Here is a 27,744-nt window from a genome sequence, read left to right on the forward strand (position 1 = left end):
GATGAAATATGCAAATCTGTATTTTTAAGGAATTTTTTTGTCATTTTTGGTCAAAATTTGACTTACATTGTTTGTAATTCTTGTATTGTATAAACCCTATCAATTCACCAAGAAAAAATAATTAATGTGATTTTAAATAATTGAATTAATTAGAAAATCATCAAAGCCAAAATAATTTTAGTGTAGAATTATCAGAAAGTTCAACTTTTTTGACAGTTCATAGTGAAATGCTTACCATCTTGGAGGATTAAAACATGTAAAGGCAACTTTCCTGAATCCCAACTTTGACATATTCTAAACCGTCATTTATTGTGCCCTGTATGTTATCTAAAAGAAATTGCTCAAAATAGTTTGTCATGATAGGGTGGTCAAATAAATAGAGATAGAGAAAGTTCTAATTTCCATTTATTGTTGACTTGGTAAGGATAAAATAAAATTACTTTTTGAGGAAAAAAAATAGAGTGGTCAATTACATGTAAAAGAGTAGTCAAAGTGATAGGGTTTTTATGGTAAAGCTGGGCTGTAAGATTCCTCATGTGCTATTTATAGCAATTATGCAATCTGTGTAAACAGTGCAATGAAAGTGTTACATGATTCCTTATAATGCTTTTGATGACCTTGAACTTCTTAAGTTACAAACATTTGTCTCTTCAGTGTGCTTTCTCTGAGAATGTACAGTCTTAACTTACTCAACAGAACTTACTTACAATGTTAATTTGAAAGTTAAAATGTGCTTGGTTAATAGGATGAAAATACTGATAAATATAAGCAGCTTAAGATTCTTTATAACCTGACAGATATGCTGTTTTTTCATGACGTAAATCATGATTTAAGCAAGAGAATGTAATTAACTCTCATTTATTAGCTACTATAGACTAATATAGTCTATAGAAGCTATTGGGATGGGTATCCCCCCCCCCAGCGTCCACCGTCAGTCTGTATGTATGTATGTCCGTTTGTGAGGCGTCCGTCCACTCAAATATCTTGAGAACCACAGTACTTACTGATTTGATATTTGTTGTGGAGATGAAAAATATGATTTTGAGAAACTGTTTTCTTTAGCTCCGCTGTCAGCGACGCGGAGCTTATCAAATAGGTTGATTTTTCGTCGTCCAACGTTGTCCGTCGTCGTCCGTCAACAATTGCCTTCTCCTCTGAAACCGCAAGTCCAATTGCTTTGAAATTTTATATGCAGCTCACTTGGGGTGACCTTACTTAAGTTTGTTCAAATCATGGTGAAATTTGAATATTTGTATTTTTGGGGCATTTTTTGGTGTTTTTGGTAAAAAAATCTTCTTCTCTGAAACTGCTTGTCCTGTTGCTTTGAAATTTGATATGCAGTTTACTTAGGGTGACTTCAGTCAGATTTCTTCAAATCGTGGTGAAATTTGCATATTTGTATTTTTAAGGTAATTTTTGTCATTTTTGGTAAAAAACCTTTAAAAATCTTCTTCTTCAAAACTACTGGTCAGATAGCTTTGATATTTGGTACATATGTCCCTAGGGATGATCCTCTTTCAGATTTGTTCAAATTGTGCAGAAATATGCAAATTTGCATTTTTAAGGCAATTTTTGCCATTTTTGGTCAAAAAATGTATTTCTCTAAAAGTACTGGTCTGATAGTTTTGAAATTTGGTATACTGGTTTCTATAGATTAACTAAGTAATATATTGAATTTCTGATGAAATCTGTGATTTTGTATTTTTGGGGCAATTTTTTCCATTTTTGGTCAAAAAATGTGTATTTCCAAAAGTAAGTTGGTCTAACAGCTTTGAAATTTGGTATGCAGGTTTCTATAGATGAACTAAATTTGATCTTTTGAAATTATGATGAAATCTGCAAATTTTATTTTTTGGGGCAATTGTTGCCATTTTTGGTCAGAAAATTTTATTCTCCAAAAAACTACTCATCAGATAGCTTTGGTTGACATGTTCTTAGGGATGATCTGATGTGATATATTCAAAGTATGATGAAATCTTCGATTGTGTATTTTTGCAGCTATTTTAGCCACTTTTTTTCTGGCCACTGCATTGAGCTATCAAAGATTTCCACCTTCTTCATCAAAATGTGTCCAAAATAGTTATTCTCTACATAAACACAGCGGAGCTATATGGGCCGCTAGGTCGCTTGTTTAATTTTTTGATAATGTTGGAATTATGCAAATTAGCGCCAAAAAGGCGTTTTTGATAAAAAATCTTCTTCTTCATAACTACTGGTCAGACAGCTTTGTTATTTGGTATACAGGTCCCTAGGGATAACCCAACTTAGATTTGTTAAAATTGTGATGAAATATGCAAATCTGTATTTTTACGGAATTTTTTTCCCCATTTTTGGTCAGGCCATCCTGAAATGAACTATCAAAGATATCCACCTTCTTTATCAATACATGTGTCACAAAAAGTTATTCTCTACATAACACAGCAGAGCTCTGTCGACTGTTGAGTGGCTTGTTTTTTCAAAACCGCTGGTCAGACAGCTTTAATATTTGGTTTACAAGTCCCTAGGATGACCTTAGTGAGATAATTTCATACAGTCAGGAAATACTTAATTTTGTATCCGAGTCTGTAGTAGCTTCAGGGACTTTGGCTCTATGTTTCATGTTTAGACAACTAAAACTCAATTAAGTTCCATAGGGTATACTGTCATGGGCCCAAGTGGGTGCCCAGTAGCACGGTTCCCAATGTACGGTTGGATCCTGTGAGGGACCCCATACCGCTTTCTAGGCCGCTAAGACACCTCAACTCCCACACCATGGCAGTATGTGCATCCCCGGGGAACATGCTGCCCTCCCCTGGATTTTGGCCAAATGTTTTTCTCTGTGTCGTTTCTTTGCATTTAATCAGTAATATCTTAGTCAGCTTGGCTTCAGGGCATTTTTGTCCACGTGTCAAAATAGGTTGTACTAAACTAAGCACCGCGACGATCAATCATATCAGATTGTATCGCCTCAAGCGTGCATCTTATTGATTAATTATTCAATCAAGCAAGTTTTATATCGGTCCAAAAGATGACCTTAAAGCTCCCACTCAATTATCAGATTTATCTAATATAAATATTATTTACTAGATAAAATATTCAATGGAAAACAAAAGAATGACAAACTGTTAATGGGCTGTTGACACATTCGCTAATGCGAGAACCAGGGATTGAGAAGGGCGTCTTTAAGTGGTACTGTTCATGAATTATGCCAAATAAAGTATCACATAAGTGATTACAGTTACTATAACTCATTAGTACTTTGTTTTAGCTATCATTTTATGTTTGTACTGAATGAATATAGTAATTACGTTCACACAGCCATTGCATTTGTGTATGATGTCGGACAAATTTGCTGATATTCTTATTTGTGTAAATAGAATTAGGTCTTTTTAGTCCCCAGGGACACCGTCCGGGGGGACTTATAGGTTTGGTCATGTCCGTGCGTCGGTCCTTCCGTGCGTCCATGCATGTGTGCATGCATGCGTGTGTGCATCTGTCCATCCGTTCACGCAGATATCTCAGAGACTCCTGGAGCGATTTCATTCAAACTTTGTACAAGGATAATACTTCATATGTCATACATATGCACGTTGATTTGTTTTGTGATATGATTCATATGGCCGCCATGTGGCCAATTTGTTAAGTTTTTTTCATGTACGGAGCCATAACTCAGGCACATCTGAACCGGTTTAATTCAAAGTTAGTACAAGGACATTGACCTATATCATACATATGCACATCAATTTGTTTCAAGATATGATCCAATATGGCTGCATGGCGGCCATTTTGTTTCAATTTTTTCATGTACGGAGCCATAAATCAGGCACGTTTCAACCGATTTTATTCAAAGTTGGTACAAGGACATTGACCTACATCATACATATGCACGTCAATTTATTTCACGATATGATCCAATATGGCTGCATGGCGGCCATTTGTTACAATTTTTTCATGTTCGCCCTGGCAAGGAGTTGATGAACAGTTCATGAATGGTGCATGAATTTAGTTCATGCACTATTCATTAAATGAACATGAATAGTTCATGAATGTGCATGAATGTTAAATTGAACAGAACTTTGATGAACAATGATGAATTTTGTAATTCATTAAAAATTCATCAAAATATGATTCATGAAATATTCATCAAACAGTGGTCTTCATCTATTCATGATATATTCATCACCAACATATGCATGATGTTCATCAAAAATTCTGTTCAATTTAACGTTCATGCACATTCATGAACTATTCATGTCCATGTCATCTCATGAATTCATGCACTATTCCTGAACTATTCATGAAATATTCATCACATGTTCATAACAATGTAGTGAATATTTGATGAATATTTCATGCAACAAGTTGATGAATAATTCATGAACCATGTCTATGAATTGTTCATAATTTATTCACTTACAAAGTGCATGAAATATTCATCACCTGTTCCTCACGTTCATCAAAAATTCTGTTCAATTTAAAGTTCATGCACATGCATGAACTATTCATGTCCATGCCATTCATGTATTATTCATAAAATATTCATCACATGTTCATAACAATGTTACTGAATATATCATGAATATTTCATTCAACAAGTTGGTGAGTAATTCATGAACTATGTCTATAAATTGTTCATAATATATTCACTAACTAATTGCATGAAATATTCATCATTATAACACCACTACTGAATATTTGACAAATATTTCATGGAATGTGTTGCTGAATTTATTGTGAATTATTCATAGACCTGATTCATGAATTATTCACAGTATTCACAAACAAACAACATGAAATATTCATCAGAGATTCATCATCGTCAATGATCATGAGTTCGTAAATTGTTCATGAATCATGTTCATGAATAAATTAAACATAAGCATAATTCATGATTATTCATAATGTACTCATCTACAAATTGTATGAAATATTCCTGTTCATCATCAATGTCAGTGAAAATTGATGAATATATTCTGAATAATTAATGCATTATTCTGAAGTAGGACTTTTGAATTCCTCAAGATATATTCACCAAAAAAACTTCATAAAATAGTCATCACATGTTCATGAACATAATGAATACCTCATGCAATATGCGGTAAATATAGGCTGTACAGTGAATAATTCATGAAACATTTCAATGAAAAGTGCATTCACAATAATTGTGGAATCCAAACTAATAAGAATAACTGAACTACGTATTATTATGTGTAAATAAAGACACACATGCTTGTTTAAAATTAAAACAACACTGTTGCATGTGAATTTCTTGTTATATCATATTTTATTCAAAGTAAATAGCCAGAGAATGGGCAAGCCTGAAAAGGCTCCACATTGAATGAACAGTCTATCATACTCCCGTTTCTTCCAAGCTGCCGATTTAAAAGTCTTTAGTATTTGACTGAATATTGTTAACAACGAATCTGAGGAAAGAAATCAAGAATTATTTGAAAGTTAGACAAAAACTATTTGAAAAATTGAAGCAAAGTAACCAAATGCACTGAATATATGTATGGGTCAGAGAATTCTGTACTTGGTGCATTAAGAAATACTCTAAATATAACAACGTTTAATGTGAAAGTGAAACAATTCATATAAGAAAATGTTCCTCTTTAATTAGGGGCCCAAGCCCAACGGGCTTTGGCCCCTTTTGGAGTTACTGGGGTTTTTTCCCCTCTATTTCTACTGACCTATTCTTTGTCGACATAGATCTTGAAAACGGCTGCACATAACCTTTTCAAACTTTGCACAGTTGTTAGGGTCAATGAGAACTTGTGCACCTGGGGTTTGAATTTTGATCAGTCACGTGACTTGGCGGCCATATTGGATTTAAAGAAATATTATTAATGTTTACATCTCAAAAATTACGAACCCAATTACTTTCAAAGTTTGTATGTGGCATGCTTTGCATCTACCCTTCACTTTCATAATTGGAACTTATGACCTTGGTCATGTCACATGACCTTAATGACCTTTGACCTCAAATAAACATATATGTCCATAATTCAGTAACCACAAGTGCTACACTCTTCATATTTGGTAGGATTGGAGACCTTATGACGCCACATCATGCACCTCATTAAATATGCACATATCTAATTCTGGGCAAGCAAATAGAGCTAGAGGCCTGATTTTTGGTATATGGGGATAAGTATTGGATAGAAATTTTTTGACAAAATGTCATGTGACCTCGATGACCTCTGACCTCAAATATACATATATGTCCATAACTCAGTAACCACAAGTGCTACATCCTTCATATTTAGTATGATGGGAGACCATATGGTGCCATATCTTGTAGCTCATTTAATATGCACATATCTAATTTTGGGCAAGCCAATAGAGCTAGAGGTCTGATTTTTGGTATTGCTCAAGTTCTACTTTTTTCTTCTTCTTTTTTAGGGGCCGAGCGCCCTCATGGGCGAGGCCCCTATTGGTATTGCTCAAATTCTACTTTCTTTAAGGGCCGAGCGCCCTCATGGGCGAGGCCCCTATTGGTATTGCTCAAATTCTACTTTCTTCTTCTTCTTCTTCTTCTGCCGTTTTTTTGTCCGTCCTAATCTCTGAAACTGCTCAATGAAATTTTTTGAAACTTGGCGCAATGTTTAAGGTCAATGAGAGGTAGTGCATGTTAGTCTTGAATTTTTAATTGGTCATGTGACCTGGCTACAATTTTCAAATGAAAATGTTTTTTACCGTCCCATTTCTATAAAATTTGACCGATCCAAAATCTTTCACTGCATAAAAACCCTATAATACTTACTGTATTAACATGGATTATTGCCTGTATTTTAGCTGAAGAGTGCATATACAGATGAATACAGTCAAGAATCCATTTTTTGTATTCAGCAAGCCTGTATTCGTGTGGATTCATGTGAATTCACGTGTATTACACTATAATACAGGCAACTCATTAATGTGAATTTATCTGAATTTTTGGGTTTTCATGCAGTGTTTTCGCAAACTTTATAGACAATAATACCTAGATGCTATATATTAAATTTCAAGGAAATTGACCTGGCAGTTTTTGAGAAGAAGATTTTTAAAGTATTATTTTTCTGATTTTTCAATAACCTTTGACCTCCCCTATACCTCTGCAGCTAAGCTATACAAATGGTTTATTCTGGCCTATGTAAGAGTCCTGGGGGGCGGGGGCTGGTGACTACTGAACAATGACCAACAGGGGATCAAACTGCAAATCAATAGTTTTAGGATGAACTTGACCTATGACCCTAGCATGTTTCTATACCTCATTGATTATGCACATATCCAATTCTGGGCAAGCCAATAGAGTTAGAGGTCTGATTTTTGGTATATACGGATAACTGTTGAAAACAATTTTTTTCACAAAATGTCATGTGACCTTGATGACCTTTGACCTCAAATAAACATGTATGTTTATAACTCCGTAACCACAAGGGCTACACCTTTCATATTTGGTATGATGGGAGACCTTATGGTACCACATGTCATGCCTCATTAAATATGCACATATTTAATTTTGGGCAAGCCAATAGAGCTAGAGGTCTGATTTTCGGTATATAGGGATAACTATGGGATACAATTTTTTTGACAAAATGTCACGTGACCTTGATGACATTTGACCTTAAATATACATATATGTCCATAACTCCATAACCACAAGGGTTACACCCTTCATATTTGGTATGATGGGAGACCTTATGGTACCATATGTCATGCCTCATTAAATATGCACATATCTAATTTTGGGCAAGCCAATAGAGTTAGAGATCTGATTTTTGGTATGTAGGGATAACTATGGGATACAATTTTTTTGACAAAATGTCACGTGACCTCGATGACCTTTGACCTCAAATATACATATACGTCCATAACTCAGGAACCACAAGTGCTACATCCTTCATATTTGGTACAATGGGAGACCTTATGGTGCCATATGTTGTACCTCATTAAATATGCACATATTTAATTTTGGGCAAGTCAATAGATTTAGAGGTCTGATTTTCGGTATATAGGGATAACTATGGGATACAATTTTTTTGACAAAATGTCACGTGACCTTGATGACCTTTGACCTTAAATATACATATATGTCCATAACTCCATAACCACAAGGGCTACACCTTTCATATTTAATATGATGGGAGACCTTATGGTACCACATGTCATGCCTCATTAAATATGCACATAACAAATTTTGGGCAAGCAAACAGAGCTATAGGTCTGATTTTTGGTATATAGGGATAACTATGGAATAAAATTTTTTTGACAAAAAGTCACATGACCTCGATGACCTTTGACCTCAAATATATATATATGTCCATAACTTCATAACCACAAGGGCTACACCCGTCATATTTGGTATGTTGGGAGACCTTATGGTACCACATGTCAGGCCTCATTAAATATGCACATATCTAATTTTTGGCAAGCAAACAGACCTATAGGTCTGATTTTTGGTATATAGGGATAACTATGGAATACAATTTTTTTGACAAAATGTCACATGACCTCGATGACCTTTGACCTCAAATATACATATATGTCCATAACTTCATAACCACAAGGGCTACACCCGTCATATTTGGTATGATGGGAGACCTTATGGTACCACATGTCAGGCCTCATTAAATATGCACATATCTGATTTTGGGCAAGCAAACAGACCTATAGGTCTGATTTTTGGTATATAGGGATAACTATGGGATACAATTTTTTTGACAAAATGTCACGTGACCTCGATGACCTTTGACCTCAAATATACATATATGTCCATAACTCCATAACCACAAGTGCTACACCCTTCATATTTGGTATGATGGGAGACCTTATGGTACCATATGTCATGCCTCATTAAATATGCACATATCTAATTTTGGGCAAGCCAATAGAGTTAGAGATCTGATTTTTGGTATATAGGGATAACTATGGGATACAATTTTTTTGACAAAATGTCACGTGACCTCGATGACCTTTGACCTCAAATATACATATACGTCCATAACTCAGGAACCACAAGTGCTACAATCCTTCATATTTGGTATGATGAGAGACCATATGGTGCCATATGTGGTACCTAATTAAATATGCACATATTTAATTTTGGGCAAGCAAACACAGCTAGAGGTCTCATTTTTGGTATATGTGGATAAGTATGAAATACAATTTTTTCAACAAAATGTCACGTGACCTCAATGACCTTTGACCTCAAATATACATATACATCCTTAACTCAGGAACCACAAGTGCTACATCCTTCATATTTGGTATAATGGGAGACCTTATGGTGCCATATGTTGTACCTCATTAAATATGCACATATTTAATTTTGGGCAAGCCAATAGAGCTAGAGGTCTGATTTTCGGTATATAGGGATAACTATGGGATACAATTTTTTTGACAAAATGTCACGTGACCTTGATGACCTTTGACCTTAAATATACATATATGTCCATAACTCCATAACCACAAGGGCTACACCCTTCATATTTGGTATGATGGGAGACCTTATGGTACCATATGTCATGCCTCATTGCATATAAAATTTCAAAGCAATTGGACTTGTGGTTTCAGAGGAGAAGGCAATTGTTGACGGACGACGACGGACGACGACGGACGACGGACGCCGGACGACGACGGATAATCAACCTATTTGATAAGCTCCGCGTCGCTGACAGCGGAGCTAAAAAATGACAAGTACCATAGCCAAATAAGATTAAAAATGAAAAATAAAAACATACTGTGTATATAAGTCTACCAGATACTAGTAAAAATTTTTCTCCGCCCAGTTAGATAGGTGTTTCTTTTGACGACAATACCCTTATGAATATTCTTTTACTTGCAAAAACCGACAGTCGCTGTGTCTGGCAGAGCGTGCTCACAGCTAGCACAGCGTAGCCTTCGAATGCAGGCCCATGATGGGCGCGCACAAAACAAGGCACAGCGACTGTGGAGAGTCTATATGGAGGGTAGCGCAGTGCAACTCATAAACATGATTGAGAACATGAGTAATTTAGGATGATATCAGGTCACTCCACCACACAAACAGAATAAACAACAAATTTGACTACCTAACTCCCTGACACTATAATAAATTTGTTCCTTCCAAGGTGCGAATTTATCATGGATCATTGAAAAAATGACCGGTGTTTTTCTGCTATTGATCACAACTTTTTTTTTACTGACGTCCAACATTTGATATCATTGAAGCTGTTGGTAGTTTCATTCTTATCAGTTTAGTTGGTGTGTATATTGCACCATATATTCCGACTCTGTCTGTGTATTACTTTAATTTGATATCCAAACATTTCAAGTTCGGGCCACCAAATTTTTACTTTTGATCTTCAAAATTGAAAGTTGGTCGTTAAAATGGACTACTATCTAAACATTGAAAATTAAAACCTTTTGCAAATACAAATACCACTTTTTGTTCGCAAGTGAAAAACAGGAAACAGGAACATGCACTTCGTTTTTTTAGATGCGAGCAACGCTATTTTTTATATTTATGCAAGAATCATTTTTATCACTAATGCTAGTGTATTCATTATGGTTTTGCCAAAAGCTGATTCAAACATATCCTCTGATTTCTCTTAAATATCACAGCACAGTTATTTCAGATGCTAAACCAGTTGTTGAAATGTCTATTACGAGGGGTTTTAGCTAACTGACTGCTATGCAAGGTAGATTACCACAGAGTTGTAGATAATGTAAGCTCAAGCCTCAAAAAGTAATGCATCACATTTAATGACACTTACTATACTGGCACATACTGTTGATATAGAGATGTACTTGCAATAAAAGGCATTGAGCAGCATCAAGTTATTGCTATTTGGCATATTTAATGAATGATCATCTCAGGAACCCCTTGTCTAATAAACATTGACGTTTCAACTTTTTGTCCAATCGCCTGATTGTATAAGAGTCCACCTTATGTCAGAGACAGATAACAAAGAAACTATATAGGCCCTGATGGCAGTTTTCTATGTTGGCTATTGATTAATATCTGTATACCGGTATATAGGGATGGGTTTGGGGTGTCGGTAAGTATGAGCCTAAATTAAACATTTCTTCTGCCATTAGAATAGGACCTGTGCACTCACTATATCTGGTAGTATACTATGTACATCTTCCATACCACCCATGTATATTGTAGCTACAAGGTCATTGGCACTATTTTTTATCCAGGGCAAAATTCCTGTACAAAAACGTACTGTATGTTGTGTTGACCCCAAAATGACCTTATTGAATCCATCTGTCAATTGAAATTACATTTTAGTGTTTGACTTTACACTGATTATACATGGTTACATTATAATTAAACCACTCAGCAGTGTACTAGGGGTATATCAAACCTTTTACTTCAGTCAAATCCAAATCAGTGTAATTCACTGGAAAAGCGGTACGGACACTACATGGGGTACGGACACTACATTTGGCCTATAATTCATCTATATTTTTTTAAATGGTGATTGTCTAAGATGAATCCATATATCATTCATCTATACCAAGTACTACAATATGTATTTTATCTTTGTTTGCTGAATGCCTAATATAGGTGTGGAATTAAATGGTGGGGTACGGACACTACATAAATTTCCGGAAAATTTAGGCTGAGTCTTTGGCAAATTCTTGAAAATAAACAAATGGATGCTTATGACAGTAGAGTTTATTACAGTACTTAACAGATACCTGCAATGGATTTTAACAACATTTTACAAAATAACTGTAGATTAGAACCAAGTTATACACTGGGTTAATTGTCCATAATGAAAAACGCATAAATCCGTAACGATGGGCTATTTTTTGATTTATTAATGGTGTTAATCAACTGGTCAATAGCATACCATGGCGCTACTTACTACTTGTATTAGACATCCTTAAGACCACACAGAAAGAAAAAACATGTACCTTTACTAGAGTTTACATTATGAAAACAGCATTTTCTTAAAGTTGAAAAATGCAGTGTACCTTCGTAACAGTCAAATTTGACCATTTTCACACCCCAAAAAATGTCATATCTTTGCCAAACATGGTCCGATTTTTGTAATTTTTGCTTTGATTTGCTCAGAAAATCTTACTCAAAAAGCTTTCACAAGAGTAAATATATACCGTAAAATAGTTTTTTAGAATTTTTTCCGTAACACTCAAGAACAAAAGTTGGTACACTCAATTGTGAAAATGCCGTATAGAAGTTGATATGCATGTTCCTAAAGATGACCTCCAGTACCTAAGTTGCAGACCTTATTTGCTTTTGTCATTCTTGTTTTTCTGGTTTAAATATTTCTTAAATTTACCAATTTAAACCGAATGTGAGCACACTGTCCTTGACGGTATTTTTGGTCTTTCAACAAGGAATGAAGGTTCAAGGAACTAACACAGCGTGAATATCAGTAGTTATTTCCGGAACGCGGGAAGGTTGTTTGCTGTGCCAGTACCGTCGGATAACTTTGGAGAAGCAGATCAAAACTCCGGCAACGATGATTATATTTAGGTACATCACAGGCAAAACGGCCCCAGGGCCACTACAGCTCCAGGGAAGTTGTTGATGACTAATTGTACCGGTAAACTTCCAACACAAATAGCGTGTATGCACTGTGCATACAGCAGTGTAGGTTTATTTTACGTCCATGACACAGTGGACAACAACAAGGGAAATAAATAATCGTGGTTTCATCTCGTTGTTTATTACATAAATGTCAAAAATGATTTTTTAAGCGTTTTTAAAACAATGGGCATACACAAGACATTTTAGTGCGATGCTGAGTCAACGTGGCGCGTATACCGGGTGCTCTCTTCTCGTTACCCAGGCTTGTTAGTCTGACTCGTATCGGCATCTGATGACAGAAAGAGTTATGAATTCAAGTTTCACACAGCTGCTTTCTGAATGTTTCGTTTGGGCAAATTTATCATAAAATCGAAGGCCTAAATGATTCTTATTACTACCTATCTGTGTTTCCCACTCGTGAAGGCTCGGGTGAACCTGGGTCTGAAGGTATTTCGTGGCTTGGCCGATTGATCCGCAGGTTGGGGAGATACCTCGCACCTCGCTGGCTCAAAACCTATACGGCCGTGGCTCTGAATTTCCTGAACAATAGTCATGTACCGTAGAGCCCAAGACACCCCATTATCATCTGAATCATACACTCCGAGTCCAAAAACTATCTCTTCATTCGCGCTCGCCGAGTTTAAATTTGACTCCATTGTTGCCTGTGTATGTACAGGAGGCATATATTGATTTGCACAACAATGGCCTCACGTGACGTCACAGATGAGGGCGTGGTTCAAACAGAGATTTTTTTCTCAAGCCATGAATTTTTAGCAAGATTGCATTTATTTATCAACAGAAAGGAATAAAATGACACCAGCATTTGACACATAACTCCAATAAGAGTTTATAGTAAAAAAATAAAAAATATTTTTTCATAGGTAATATATGGATTTTAAGCTCACATTGCTTTAACAGTGAAAAAGATATTTATCAATGTCAAGTTAATTAATGTGTAATTGCATATGTAATGAACTTTCCTAATTAGAGTGATCCACAAATACTGCGTTAAATTTGATGAAACTTGGTACAGATTTTGATCTCATAGTGTTGTAAATGCAAATCAATGACACTTAGTGGTATCATTTATATACATAAAGTAATTGCTAGTTTTCATTTACATAATGGATTTTTGTTTTTATGAAATATGGTACCGGTGATAATCTGTCAGTGTTAGGATAGGATGCAAAAATGGTTTGCAGCATCCTGTCGATCAAGTACTAATTGATTCATTTTAATGACCTTTTGTAATTAGTGTGGTGACTTACATTGGTTTCATGTTTTCACCACCATCTGTATCGCAGTATTTTTAATCACAGATCTAATTAATGAAGAGGACTCTTCCCTCTCAGAGGACTTGTAATTAAAGTACAAGTGGGGACTGTGTCATTGTCAATGACTTGTTCAGAATAACGCAGCCATGTTTTTCACGTATTATGTATGGTTTATGTTTATAGGTGTACATCGACATCTATAGTAGTTGAAGGTACATTGGCATTATTTGAAAATTTTCTGAGCCATCTCTTATATTTGACAAAATATCTTCAAACTTACAATACACCTACTGTTTATATCATTTGTTTCCTTTATTTCACGACAGAAAGTGCTTTGTCAACACTTATCTCAAGAGCCAAAATACAACTCATGAATTCAGAAAGCACTGTGAGCATCCTTATGTGATCATTTCAGATTGTATTGTACCAATTATTGTTCAAATATACATTTGTACATATGCATGAGATTTGTCATTACTTTGGACCTTAAATACATAAGAACAATTTTGCAGTAGTTTCTGTGATGTAACTTAGTCATGATTTTATTCAATTTTGTTTATCAGATGAATATATGAGAGCATACAGAAATGATGAAAGTAATCCTATGTTGGCAATGTGTATTGGACTGACTTTCATACAGATGGCATCTCAGAAGTATGCAGTAAAGAGGCATTCTCTTATCGCTCAGGTAAATCATTTAGGTTTTTTCAAATATTTGAGGATAAGAGGAAACTTTATGTGTAGTTCTGTTACCAAACATAACATTATTTTGACCCACTGATGCTAAACTTTTCAAAGACATAATTATGTAAAAGTGCAAGTGCAAAAACTGAAAAGTTCAGTAAAAAAATTCAGCTGAATTTTTGGGTGAACAGGTTATTAGTCCCAATGGACAAAGTCCGGGGGGACTTATAGATTGGCTCATGTTCATGCGTGCGTGCGTGCGTCCGTCCATGCGTGTGTCGGTCCGTCCATTCACGCAGATATCTCAGACATGCCCTGGTCAATTTCTTTCAAACTTTGCACCCTACCCCATACAGATGCACGTTGATTTGTTTCACAATGCAATCAAATTTGGCCGTGTTAGAGGACTTTTTAGTTTACACCTCCATAGACTCCCATGTATAAGGCAGTTCTCCATAGACTCCCATGTATAAGTCAGTTCTCCATAGACTCCCATGTACCAAGAAAAATAAAATACAGGACAAGAAAAATAAAAATTTAGTTTCTCATCATGTTCATATTGCAAAAAGGATGCAGTGACACAGTTTTTAGTCCCCACGGGTAAAGTCCAGGGGGCTTATAGATTGGGTCATGTCTGTCTGTTCACGCAGATATCTCAGATATTTTACCAAAATATCATGTGACCTCGTGACCTTTGACCTCAAATATACATATTTGTCTATAACTCAGTAACCACAAGTGCTACACCCTTCATATATGGTATGATGGGACACTTATGACACCACATACTGTACCTCATTAATTATGCGCATATCTAATTTTGAGCGAGCCAATAGAGCTGGAGGTCTGATTTTTGGTATATAGGGATAACTTAGCAATACAATTTTTTTGACAAAATGTCACGTGACCTCGGTGACCTTGACCTCAAATATACATATTTGTCCCTTACTCAGTAACCACAAGTGCTACACCCTTCATATTTGGTATGATGGGACACCTTATGACGCCACATACTGTACCTCCTTAATTATGTGCATATCTAATTCTGAGCAAGTCAATAGAGCTGGATGTCTGATTTTTTGGTATATAGGGATAACTATAGGAAATTTTTTGACAAAATGTCATGTGACCTCGATGACCTTTTACCTAAAATATACGTTTATGTCAATAAATAAGTAATCACAAGTGCTATGTCCTTGATCTTTAGTAGGATGGGAGACCTTATGACAACACATGCTTTACCTCATTAATTATGCACATATCTAATTCTGGGCAAGCAAATAACCTAGAGGTCTGATTTTTGGCATATAGGGATTAAGTAATACAATTTTTTTTTTTCAAATGTCACGTGACTTCGATGACCTTTGACCTTGATTATACATATATATGCATAACTCAGTAACCACAAGTTCTATACCCTTCAATTTTGATAGGATATTAGACCGATGTCACATCTTGTACCTCATTTATTATGCGCATATATATTTCTTGGCTGGCCAATACAGCTAGAGGTCTGATCTTTTTTCCCGATTTAGAACCATAACTTAGACATGCCTCATGTGTTTCAAATTGGGAACAACGACATAGACCTATGTGCCCATAAATCTCAACATATACACTCCAGTGATACTTCTTAATGACCATATTTCCCTGCCCCATCAAGACTAATACTCCTATTACAAGTGGGCATTATGTCATTGTCAATGACTTGTTCAGTATAAAATTCAGCTGAATTTCCAGACCAACATATTGTTCAGTAAAAAAATTAATTGAATTTTTAAAAATCTGCTGAAATTTTCAGCTGAATGGAAATTTCTGACGATTTCTAAAAATTCAGCTAAATTTTTGTCTCAAACAAGATATGCAGCTGATTTTTCAGATAATATCTAAAAATGCAGCTGATTTTCCTGTTAATAAAGAAATATTCATCAGAGTTTTTCAGCCATGGAAAATCAGCTGAAAAATTCAGCTGAATTTTTGACAGATTAGTGTGATCCCCAGAAAATTCAGCTAAATTTTATGCTGATCACATACATACTTTTGGATCGGTGTGGCACAAGTTCTAGGATTACAAATTTAAATCTAGGGTCATATTTGTACACCTACTACAAACATACACTCTTGACATAATATAGATTCAAGTAAGAGTGGTATTGTTTTTTAGACTTCGGAATTCTGAAATTAGTTCGGATTCTAAGTATTTCACACCTCTAAAGCTCTCCTTGAAAATAACTGTGAATTGCAAGGCATTCTGTTTACACAATGACCATACCGCTGAACTACCTCACTCGGTACTATTTCTCCACTGTCGAGTTTGAGTCCCCTCATAAACACTCAACCCATCGCTCCTGTTTAGTTTCCGGTCAGCCAGATGCAACAACTTGTGAAGAATCGGAAGATTTTCAATTTTGTCAAATGAATGCTTGAAATGTGGGAAGATCATAGGGCGATTGTACATTAGCGATGTTTGAGACCTAAGCTTGCATGATTTCAACTAGTTTGTGTAATTTGCTGAAACTGACATCGACATCTCTCTAGTCAACTGCTACTTTATTTTGTTCCTGAGACGAAATACCAGAAAGTGTTCTCCCAAGAGGGTTTTAGAGTACTGAGGCCCGATATCCTTTAAATTTTTGCCGATATTTTATCAACCAGCCTGATAACGTATCTGATATCTTATGAAACATTACCTCCATTCAACTTGAGTTTGTGATTTCGGCCATAGAATTTTAATTCATAAAATCAGCGTCATTTGAACTAAACAATGTAATATCGCATTTGATTGGGTACAGTGAATGTTCGCACTTTCAAAGCTTGCCTTACTTGAGCGATTGACAAGACAGTGTGAATGAGATGCCAGCTGAAGCAAAATAGACGTTCGGCAAAGCATGGTCCCTCTAGAGGGACCTTGCTACCGACAATTACGCTGTTTGACGCGGATCACCAGTAAAATAGATCGGTATACCTACCCAATATATTTGGCCGCAGTTTGGCCGCAGACCTTTTATGAATTTATATATCTTCGGAAGTAATAATCGTGCGATGCCTGATGAACAAGCACCCATGGACGAGTATTTGTATTACTGCATATATAGGTAGCCGACTAGTGCCAAACAATGCCGGAGATTAACCAAGTAACATTTCCTGACTGTGTGAAGATGAAAAAGGAAATCTGCTGTTGAAAATGTTATTTTCATGCAGCTTTTTCGGACTATGTCCAGTTGGTAGGCACACAATAGAGTTTTGAGCAAAGGGATTTTATATTGTCTCATTAGTTAAAGCACGACATGGCCAACATTGCAAATTTTCACCACGATCTTGTTGTTGTGTCGCTCAGTTGTGTCACAACCATGTCGTCACTTGTGCTATGCTCTACCATGCATGGATGTATGTACAAGTAAGACGCACTTGTTAGGTCGAAGTGTAATACTCTAGTCTCTACAATGTGAGATTTTATCAGTCGTGAATGATCTTGTACAAAATAGGAAATATCATAAAATTATAAAAGTAAATGTTCAAATTGAGGTTTTAATACGTGTGGTCAGAACATGGAAGTAGCTCAGCATAGCAATCCATGTCACGTCATCTGCCTGGGAAATTTCAGAACAGCAAGTGGGTTGTATTTTGTTGATGAAAATGAATAAATTCTAAATTGATATAATTTTTTTTTGTAAAATAGTCTTTTTTCTGTACAACTAATGTTTAACACATGCTGTACAATAAAACTGCCCACAACACAATAACCCTAGGAACGACTTCCCGTCATCATAGTCTCTTTACGGCAACAGCTTGCTACCGGTAATTTTTTTGCATAGATCTGCAGAGCCGAAAGCATTCTCTTGCTCGCGAGAATGCTGAAAATTTACTGTTGCTCACATCCGTGGCAATGACTGAATATTAGTCCACATGGACACCGTATGGGGGAACTAATAGGTTTGGTCATATCCGTGCGTCCGTCCATCCATTCACACAGATATCTCAGCGATGCCTGGAGCAATTTCATTCAAACTTGGTACAAGGATATTACCTATGTCCTACATATGCATGTAGATTTGTTTGTGATCCAATCCAATATGGCTGCTTGACAGTTGTTTCATGAATTTGATGATAGTGCATCCATTCAGGTTAATTTCTCAGTGATGCTGGGAGCAATTCCATTCAAACTTGGTACATAGATTACTCCATATATTATACATATGTACAGTGATTTTTGTTGTGATCTGATTCAAAATGGCCGTGTGGTGGCCAATATTTTTCCTTTATTTGACGATTGTGTGTTTGTTCATGTAAATTTCTCAGCGATTCTGGGAGCGATTTCATTGAAAGTTGGCACATATATTACTCCTTTGTCATATATATGCACGCCGATTTTTGTAATGATCTGTATTTGATATCCAGGGGTAGCGCTAGTAGGATTTCAAAGTTGTCAGCCACAGAGTCCTTGCATGGCGAATTGGTCATACATCTTGTTAGCCACACACAACTTTCTTTAGCCACACAAAACTTTTGTACAATAAAATCAAAACAAAAAATATTTTAAGGTCTCATCTTGTTTGAAGTGCCATAGACTTCACATGCAATCCAGCCCTACCCCCCCCCCCCCTTCTCAGACATGGACTTATTGAACCATAGTCCCTCTATCCACCGGTCTGGAAACGCCTATTGTAAAAAAAGGTGTCAATCACCTAGACCGCACAGCCGAACCGCGATACGAGGGCCAGTCACGTGATAATGCGTAGCTTGGGCTTGTCCTGCATGCCACAGTCCCCAATTGTGTGTACACTTTTCTCGAATTTTTGCTGTTTTTGGCTCTATTAAGTGTTCTCTTTGTCTATCTACGACACGAAGACAGAAATTATCATATTCTGAAACCAGTGTGTGTTTTTCGTGATCCTTCTCCCATTGTAAATGATGATAGTGTGCGATAATTTCTGGGGTTGACCGCTGCGAGTGTGTTGACATAGCACAAGCAACGGCTGGAATCACATCGGGAAATTTGTCGTCCCTATCTCTTGCAATGCTAGTAGTCAGTGTCTCCAAATATGATCTAAATATGTTTTCTGTGTAATATTCTGTGAAATCATGTCTGTTAACTGAACAGAATAGGAAAGACAACTGCAGAAATGCATGTAGATTTTAGTTGTGTGGTCGCATATTTTCCCATGTAGCGTCAATATGGCGAACTCTCGATACGTACACTTGCTCAGGCACAGCTGGAAACACACCGGAAAATTTGTCGTCCCTTTCTCTTGCAATGCTAGTAGTCAGTGCCTCCAAATATGATCTAAATATGTTTTCTGTGTAATATTCTGTGAAATTATGTCTCAATACGTACGCTCACGCTCAGGCACAGTAAATACCTTTTACAAAATGCTATCATGTCAACACAATTACAAGTTTGGTAATGAACTACTCAGCTGTCGATGTTAATATTCAGCTGATTTTGCCTGTCTTCTTGATTTCGGGCAACAGTCCATGACACTTGCGAACAGTGCGTGGCCATTTTGTCTTTAGATTGTGATCGTAATGCAACCATAATGTGTCGTCCCTTTCAAGCTTTATCTAGAGGGGCAACGTTACCAATTTAATGAAAAAATAAATTGTTTAGTGTTTCTAAAGGGAACGAGTTTTAATGTTTTGTGATATTCTAAAAATAACAACCCACAAACGTCATGTTTTTTGAACGATCACATTGCGGCTGTCATAGGATCGTGGGGTAGCAACATTGATATAACAGCCAGTTGAACATTGTCAGTGTCCTTTGTTTATGGTGTGAATCGTGTGTTTGTTCATATCACGGAGTGTCACAAAGAAACCAGCCACGTTTCCAGACCGGTGGATAGAGGGACTGTGATTGAACGCAACTGCTTGCTACACTTCTTTAAAAAGACTGGTGCAGTTCATTTTCTGTGATGTGATAAGGAATCCGACAACCTATATAATTCAATTAGTACAACCAATAGTGCAACACATACACACAATTACAGGGCTTCCTTTCCCCTTTGTTTGAATTGCAAGTATAATAGAATGAAGAGCTGAAGACAAAAACAGTTAACTAATTTTTTTATTGATTAAAGTTGGTGTTTGGACCAACTGACATTAGTTTGATTCACGTACGTACAACATATGCTTTCGATAACTTTCCTTGATTTAATCGTGTCTCGTAGTCATACTGTGTTAGTCAATCTGTTTTCAAAGTTGGATCATGTATTTTGACAAGCATACCAAAAGCAGTCTTCAGATAGAAAGAAACCACAAAGTATTGAGATAAAAGTTTCATGCCCAATTTATTTCAGTTAAAAAATACAGTGTTTTCAATTGACTTCGAACTCACAAAATACGGTTTCCAGTCACCTTGTGGAGATGCAACAGACACACGTCAGACGCAACGCGACGTAGGAATATGTCACGATGTTAACAGTAACAACACATAAATTTGTAAACAAACTAGGTCGACTGTCATGGCTCTCTCGCTACAGGCTGGAAAAGGCAACGATATCAACAGTTTGCATGAGCTTTTCGATTGTAGGTCGCTTGAAAATCAACAAAATACACTTCAGTTTGACTAAAATCTTACTAATTTCTTCATCATGCACATTGAAAGAAAACCTCAACCACACGCGGGGACCATCTGGAGCGTTCAGCGTCACGCAATGATGGCCATGCTGCCATCCAACGCTACGTTCAATCGCAATCAACTTGACTGGCAAATCACTCCATTTTTCCATAGAATATTATCAAAAAAGTGGTAAAATCTGCGTTTTTATCACTCAGAGAGCGATAGCTGTACATGATATAATTGTCAGATTCTGTGTCTGAGTTGCAGAAAAGCTATGCGAATTAGGTACCCAGCTCTCAGCGTGCTTAAAGGTCTCTCGACTATGGTTGAGTTCACAGCAGCGGGCAGCCGACCTGATTAAATATTCACGTGAACCACTGACCCCTTCTCGGAAAGTTTGCATAAATTACTGGAACTCTCTATTGTTAGGGTGGATGATGTCATTATTTTAGTCCTTATATGGTACTAAACTGGGTCCAAAGGGTAAAGAAAAAGCTTTATGGCTTGCCGAGTTCGGCAATGGGTACCTAAGCTGGACAGAACCACAGGTGTGCTATTAACTGGGTAGTTTGTATTAAAGTGTAGTTTATGCTACGTTCCGACGTTCTCTTATCACCAAGGTAAGAAACAGAATTATCCAGTCTGCCAAGAAAACTGCCCGTTCCGGTCAAAAAATAAACACAAATCCTACATTGAGCTACCTCGTTAAATGTGGAAGGATCTCTGCTGTCCGAAAATCACACTCATGTCACGATAAAATGAAAACTTTAGAATAAATCTGCCGCGTTTTGACAACATCGGTGTTTCTGGTGGCCACCGTTGTAATAACGCAACTCATTATCAAAATGGACGGTGTCCGCACATAGAAAGTTGGGAATCTCAGTCTGATGCCGTTGATGGCGTTGTTCATGGACCAATCAGCGATGCCGACGGTGTACCATTATGATACAGAGTTGCGTTATAACAACAGTGGTCACCAGAAACGCCAATGTTGTCAAAACGCGGCAGATTTCTTCTAGAGTTTTCATGTTATCGTGACATGAGTGTGATTTTTGGACAACAGAGATCCTTCCGCATTTAACAAGGTAACTCAATGTAGGATTTGTGTTTATTTTTTGACCGGAACGGGCAGTTTTCTTTGCAGGCCGGATAATTCTGTTTCTTACCTTGGTGATAAGGCTACGGAAGAGAACGTCGGAAGGTAGCATAAACTACACTTTACAAACTACCCAGTAAACAGCACGCCTGTGGACAGAACGCATAGTACGCAACCACTGTCGGGTATCGTAAACTGACGTGGCGCTGAGAGTGAGAGTATAGTCACATTGATTTCATCGCCTGATAGTATCGCATCGTCCACCGTCAATTTGACCGGGGTCTTTGAGTTTGAGGCCAGTTCGCCACACTTTCATGAGCGTGGCGAACCAAGAAGACATTTTATTCACCACGCAGCACTTTCTGTTGAATATGGCGAGCGCTAGTGCGACCCCTGATATCCATCCACAGGGTCTCCAGGATGGCCAATTATGCTATGTCCATGCACAGGGGCTCATGAATGCAGATATCTCAGATATGCCTGGGCCAATTCTTTTCAGACGTAGTACAAGGATAATACACTATGACATACATATTCAGGTCCTTTTTATTTTAGTGTGGCATGCATAATTAGTGCTAATTTGCATAGTTACGGATTGCACGGCTATTTCTGGTATGCCTGCACCAAATTTGATGATTTTTTACTTCATGCAGATGTTGGTCACATAGAGTTCTAATATCCCACAGTGACATATTTCAGTATTATAATTGTGTTAATTAATTGCTAATTTGCATATTTGATGAATTTTTATAATTAGGGTGATATGTCTAGAAATGATGCAACAAATATAATGAAACATGGTACAAATCTTCAGCACAAAGTCCTATAATAGTGTACAAAGACACTTAGCAGTATCAAGTTAATTAATTACTAATTTGCATATTCATGACTTTTCCTAATTAGTGGGCTATCTCCAGAAATACTGCTTTAAAGTATATGAAATGAGGTGCAGATGTTGATCTTTCAGTATCATAATACTATATGAACATATTAAAGAGTACTATCTCAATAAATTGCTAATTTGCATATTTAATGAATTTTTAGCTACTATAGACTATAGTCTATAGAAGCTATTGGGATGGGTATCCGTCTGGCGTCCGGCGTCAGTCTGTATGTATGTATGTATGTATGTATGTCCGTTTGTGAGGCGTCCGTCCACTCAAATATCTTGAGAACCGCAGTACTTACTGATTTGATATTTGTTGTGTAGATGAAAAATATGATTTTGAGAAACTAGTTTTTTAATTTTTTGATATTATTGAAAATAGGCAAATTAATGCCAAAAAAGGCGTTTTTTGTAAAAAATCTTCTTCTTCATAACCGCTGGTCAGACAGCTTTGTTATTTGGTATACAGATCCCTAGGGGTAACCCAACTTAGATTTGTTCAAGTTGTGATGAAATATGCAAATCTGTATTTTTAAGGAATTTTTTTGTCATTTTTGGTCAAAATTTGACTTACATTGTATGTAATTCTTGTACTGTATAAACCCTATCAATTCACCAAGAAAAAAATAATTGATATGATTTTAAATAATTGAATTGATTAGGAAATCATCAAAGCCAAATAATTTTATTGTAGAATTATCAGAAAGTTCAACTTTTTTGACAGTTCATAGTGAAATGCTTACCATCTTGGAGGATTAAACATGTAAAGGCAACTTTCCTGAATCCCAACTTTGACATATTCCGAACTGTCATTTATTGTGCCCTGTATGTTTAATATCTAAAAGAAATTGCTCAAAATAGTCAATAGAGATAGAGATAGAGAAAGTTCTAATTTCAATTTATGGTTGACTTGGTAAGGATAAAATAAAATTACTTTTTGAGGAAAAAAATAGAGTGGTCAATTAAAAGAGTGGTCAAAGTGATAGGGTTTTTATGGTAAAGCTAGGCTGTAAGATTCCTCATGTGCTATTTATAGCAATTATGCAATCTGTGTAAACAGTGCAATGAAAGTGTTACATGATTCCTGATAATGCTTTTGATGACCTTGAACTTCTTAAGTTTCAAACATTTGTCTCTTCAGTGTGCTTTCTCTGAGTATGTACAGTCTCAACTTATTCAACAGAACTTACTTACAATGTTAATTTGAAAGTTAAAATGTGCTTGGTCAATAGGATGAAAATACTGATACTTAATTTTGTATCCATGTCTATAGTAGCTTCAGGGACTTTGGCCCTATGTTTTAAGATTAGTATGATAAGTCCAGTAATGGCGTGCAAAGATCTGTAGCATTTTCTTGTCAATTAATTAATTGCTGATTTGCATTTTTAATGAATTTTCGGAATTAGGCTGATATGTCAAGAAATAGTCTGTCAGTGTTATAATAGAATGAAACATATTTGGCAACATCCTGTCAATTAATCACTACTTGAATCATTTTTGTAATTAGGTTAACAGCCTAGATCAGTTTTACTTTAATATTCACGTCAACAACGCTAAAGACCAATCAGCCCAGAAATTTAACAACATCTGCTTTGTAAGGGACCTCATTCAACATGTGTCTATTCCAACTCATGAATCCGGAAATACGCTTGACTTAATCATTACAAGAGATGACAATAGACTTGGTATCACTTCACCTGAGAGTAATCACTTTATTTCAGATCACTGTTTTGTTCACACTTACGTGAGTCGTGTTGACAGGAGTATCGACAACAAATATGTTACACTTTGTGCTTATAGAAAGATCAACCTAACAACATTCAGACATAATATGCTATTGTCTGCTCTTTACGACCCAGTAATTTTGCAGAGTAGTAATCTGGATACGTTGGTTTCCACATATAACAGTGTATTAAGCAAACTCTTAGATAAGCATGCTCCAATAGTTTCTAAACGAGTAACAACTAAACAGAGTTTACCCTGGCTAAATGAGCACATTACATGTGTCAGAACACTGAGGAGACGTGCAGAAAGAAAGTGGAGACTGCATCAAACTGTAATCAGCGGACAAACTTTTAAACAGTTTAGAAATCGCTTTTGCCGGGAGCTTGATTTTGCTTGCTCTGAATATTACAGAAACAAAGTCAATGACTGTCATGGTAATCAGAAAAAGCTTTACAGTGTCATTAACTCATTGCTAAAACCACCTTGTATTACACCTTTACCAGATCACGCCACAAGTTTTGAGTTAGCTAATAGATTCAACAGTCATTTCTTAGAAAAAGTTGACAAAATCAGAGATGATCTTGATTGTCAAATGGGAAGATATGTACTGACAGGAAGGTGTACTTCTAGAGTAATTACTAAGAAATTTGAAGTTTTCAAACCAGTCACGGCTGATGAAGTAAGGAAGTACATATTAAGATCACCATCAAATCATTGTAAGAGTGTGTTGAAGAATTACTTCCTATTATCACGTGTATGATAAATTGTTCTCTTCAAAATGGCATTTTTTCTGATAGAAGCTATTGTAATACCATTGTTGAAAAAGCCAGGTGCTGGTACAATTCTCTCCAATTACAGACCAGTCAGTAACTTAAGCTTTGTTTCAAAGCTTGTTGAACCAATTAACACCTCACATGCAAGCAAATGCCCCATTACCTGTGTGTCAATCTACATATAGGCAATATCATAGTACTGAGACAGCAGGGTAACTTCTGACATATTTCAGTGTATGGGGAAACAACAGGTGGCACTAATGGTGTTGCTGGATCTCAGCGCTGCCTTTGACACAGTAGATCATCAAATCTTGTGATAATTTTAAAATGAAATGAAGGCAGAGATGCGGCTACGTAGTAATAATGACAACAAAACAGAAGTTGTGATTTTTGGTACCAAACAACAGCTCGCAAAATTAACTTGTGACTATGTTCAAATTGGTAATGACAGAATCAAAATTGTTAACAAGGTTCGTAATTTAGGAGGATATCTTGATTCGACCTTGTCGATGGAGCACCATGTCAACCAGATTTGTAAAAAAAGCCAGTCACAGCTTATACAACCTCCAACGTATTCGTCATTATTTAAATAAAGACACTACTGAAATTCTTGTTCACTCTCTCATTAGCTCCCACCTCGACTACGCCATTTCAATCTTATATAGCATGCCAAATCAGCATTTTAATAAATTACAGCATGTCCAAAATGATGCAGCAAGAGTGGTAATGCATCTGAGAAAGTATGATGGTGTGACTGACTCACTGATCCAACTACACTGGCTTTCAGTAAAGGCCAGGGTTAATTTCAAAATTATCTTGCAGGTCTTTAAGGCTCTAAATGGTATGGCACCACAGTATATTTGTGACTTGGTAGAAAGAGTCAGCGTTAATAGGTATAATCTGCGGATAAATTCCGGTATGAATCTTGTAGTACCAAGATCTTTCAACAAGTACAATGATCGTGCATTTGCAGTCTGTGGTCCAAGGTTATGGAACTCACTCCCACTTGAATTAAAGTGCATAACAGAAATTCAACCTTTTAAATCAAAATTAAAAACATTTCTTTTTAAACAATTTTATCAACTGCACTGATTAATTAGTCCCCGCGGACGAAGTCCGGCGGGGACTTATAGATTGGGTCCCGTCCGTGTGTCCGTCCGTCCGTCCGTCCGTCCGTCCGTCATCAACAGTTTCTCAGACACTGCTTAATTAATTTTGTTCAAACTTGGCACAAAGGCATAGCACTATGACCTACAGATGCACATCGATTTATTTTGTGATACGATCCAATATGGGCACGAGGCGGCATTTTATTGCGATTTTTCATGTCTTTGGACCATAACTCAGACATCCTTGAGAACATTCTGCTCAAACTTGGCACAAAGGCATAACATTATGGCTTTCCTTTCCATGTACAATAATTTTGCGATATGTTTCAATATGGGCGCGTGGCGGCCATTTTGTTGCTATTTTTCATGTCTTTGGACCATAACTGAGACATCCTTGAGAACATTCTGCTCAAACTTGGCACAAAGGCATAACACTATGGCTTTCATATGCATGTCAAATTATTTTGCGATATGTTTCAATATGGGCGCGTGGCGGCCATTTTGTTGCGATTTTTCATGTCTTTGGACCATAACTCAGACATCCTTGAACAGATTCTGTTCAAACTTGCCACAAAGGTATAAAACTATGGCCTACATATGCATGTCAAATTATTTTGTGATACAATCCAATATGGCCACGAGGCGGCCATTTTGTTTGTGATTTTTCGTGTCTTTGAACCATAACTCAAAGATCCTTGAACCGATTCTGTTCAAACTTGACACAAAGACATAACACTATGTCCTACATATGCATGTCGAATTATATTGCGATACGATCCAATATGGGCTTGGAGCGGCCATTTTGTTGCAATTTTTCATGTCTTTGAACTATAACTCAGACATCCTTGAACCGATTCTGTTCAAACTTGACACAAAGACATAACACTATGTCCTACATATGCATGTCGAATTATATTGCGATACAATCCAATATGGGCGTGGAGCGGCCATTTTGTTGCGATTTTTCATGTCTTTGAACTATAACTCAGACATCCTTGAACCGATTCTGTTCAAATCTGGCAATAAAGCAAAACATTATGTCCTTCATATGAACACCAATTTACTTCGTGATATGATCCAATATGGCCAACAGGCGGCCATATTTTTGCGATTTTTTCATGTCTTTGAACCAT

The 27,744-nt window shown here is 36.5% G+C and overlaps 1 protein-coding gene across 6 annotated transcripts in view; it reads left to right on the forward strand.

Annotated features, from left to right (window-relative positions):
* Positions 1-27,744, forward strand: part of LOC139139392 (general transcription factor 3C polypeptide 3-like) — a 500,706-nt gene that overhangs the window by 457,800 nt on the left and 15,162 nt on the right. For 5 of the 6 annotated variants that reach the window (XR_011553793.1, XM_070708296.1, XM_070708298.1 and 2 more), the window contains one exon: positions 14,343-14,467. The exons of the other annotated variant lie outside the window; for it this stretch is intronic. Coding sequence is in view for 4 of the 5 variants with exons in the window: in XM_070708296.1 (XP_070564397.1) it covers positions 14,343-14,467 (125 nt within the window). In the remaining variant the exon portion in view is untranslated. The remainder of the gene's footprint in view (positions 1-14,342; positions 14,468-27,744) is intronic. 6 annotated transcript variants of the gene reach the window in all.

The sequence above is a fragment of the Ptychodera flava genome, chromosome 8, assembly GCF_041260155.1.
Source record: "Ptychodera flava strain L36383 chromosome 8, AS_Pfla_20210202, whole genome shotgun sequence".
Taxonomy (NCBI): domain Eukaryota; kingdom Metazoa; phylum Hemichordata; class Enteropneusta; family Ptychoderidae; genus Ptychodera; species Ptychodera flava.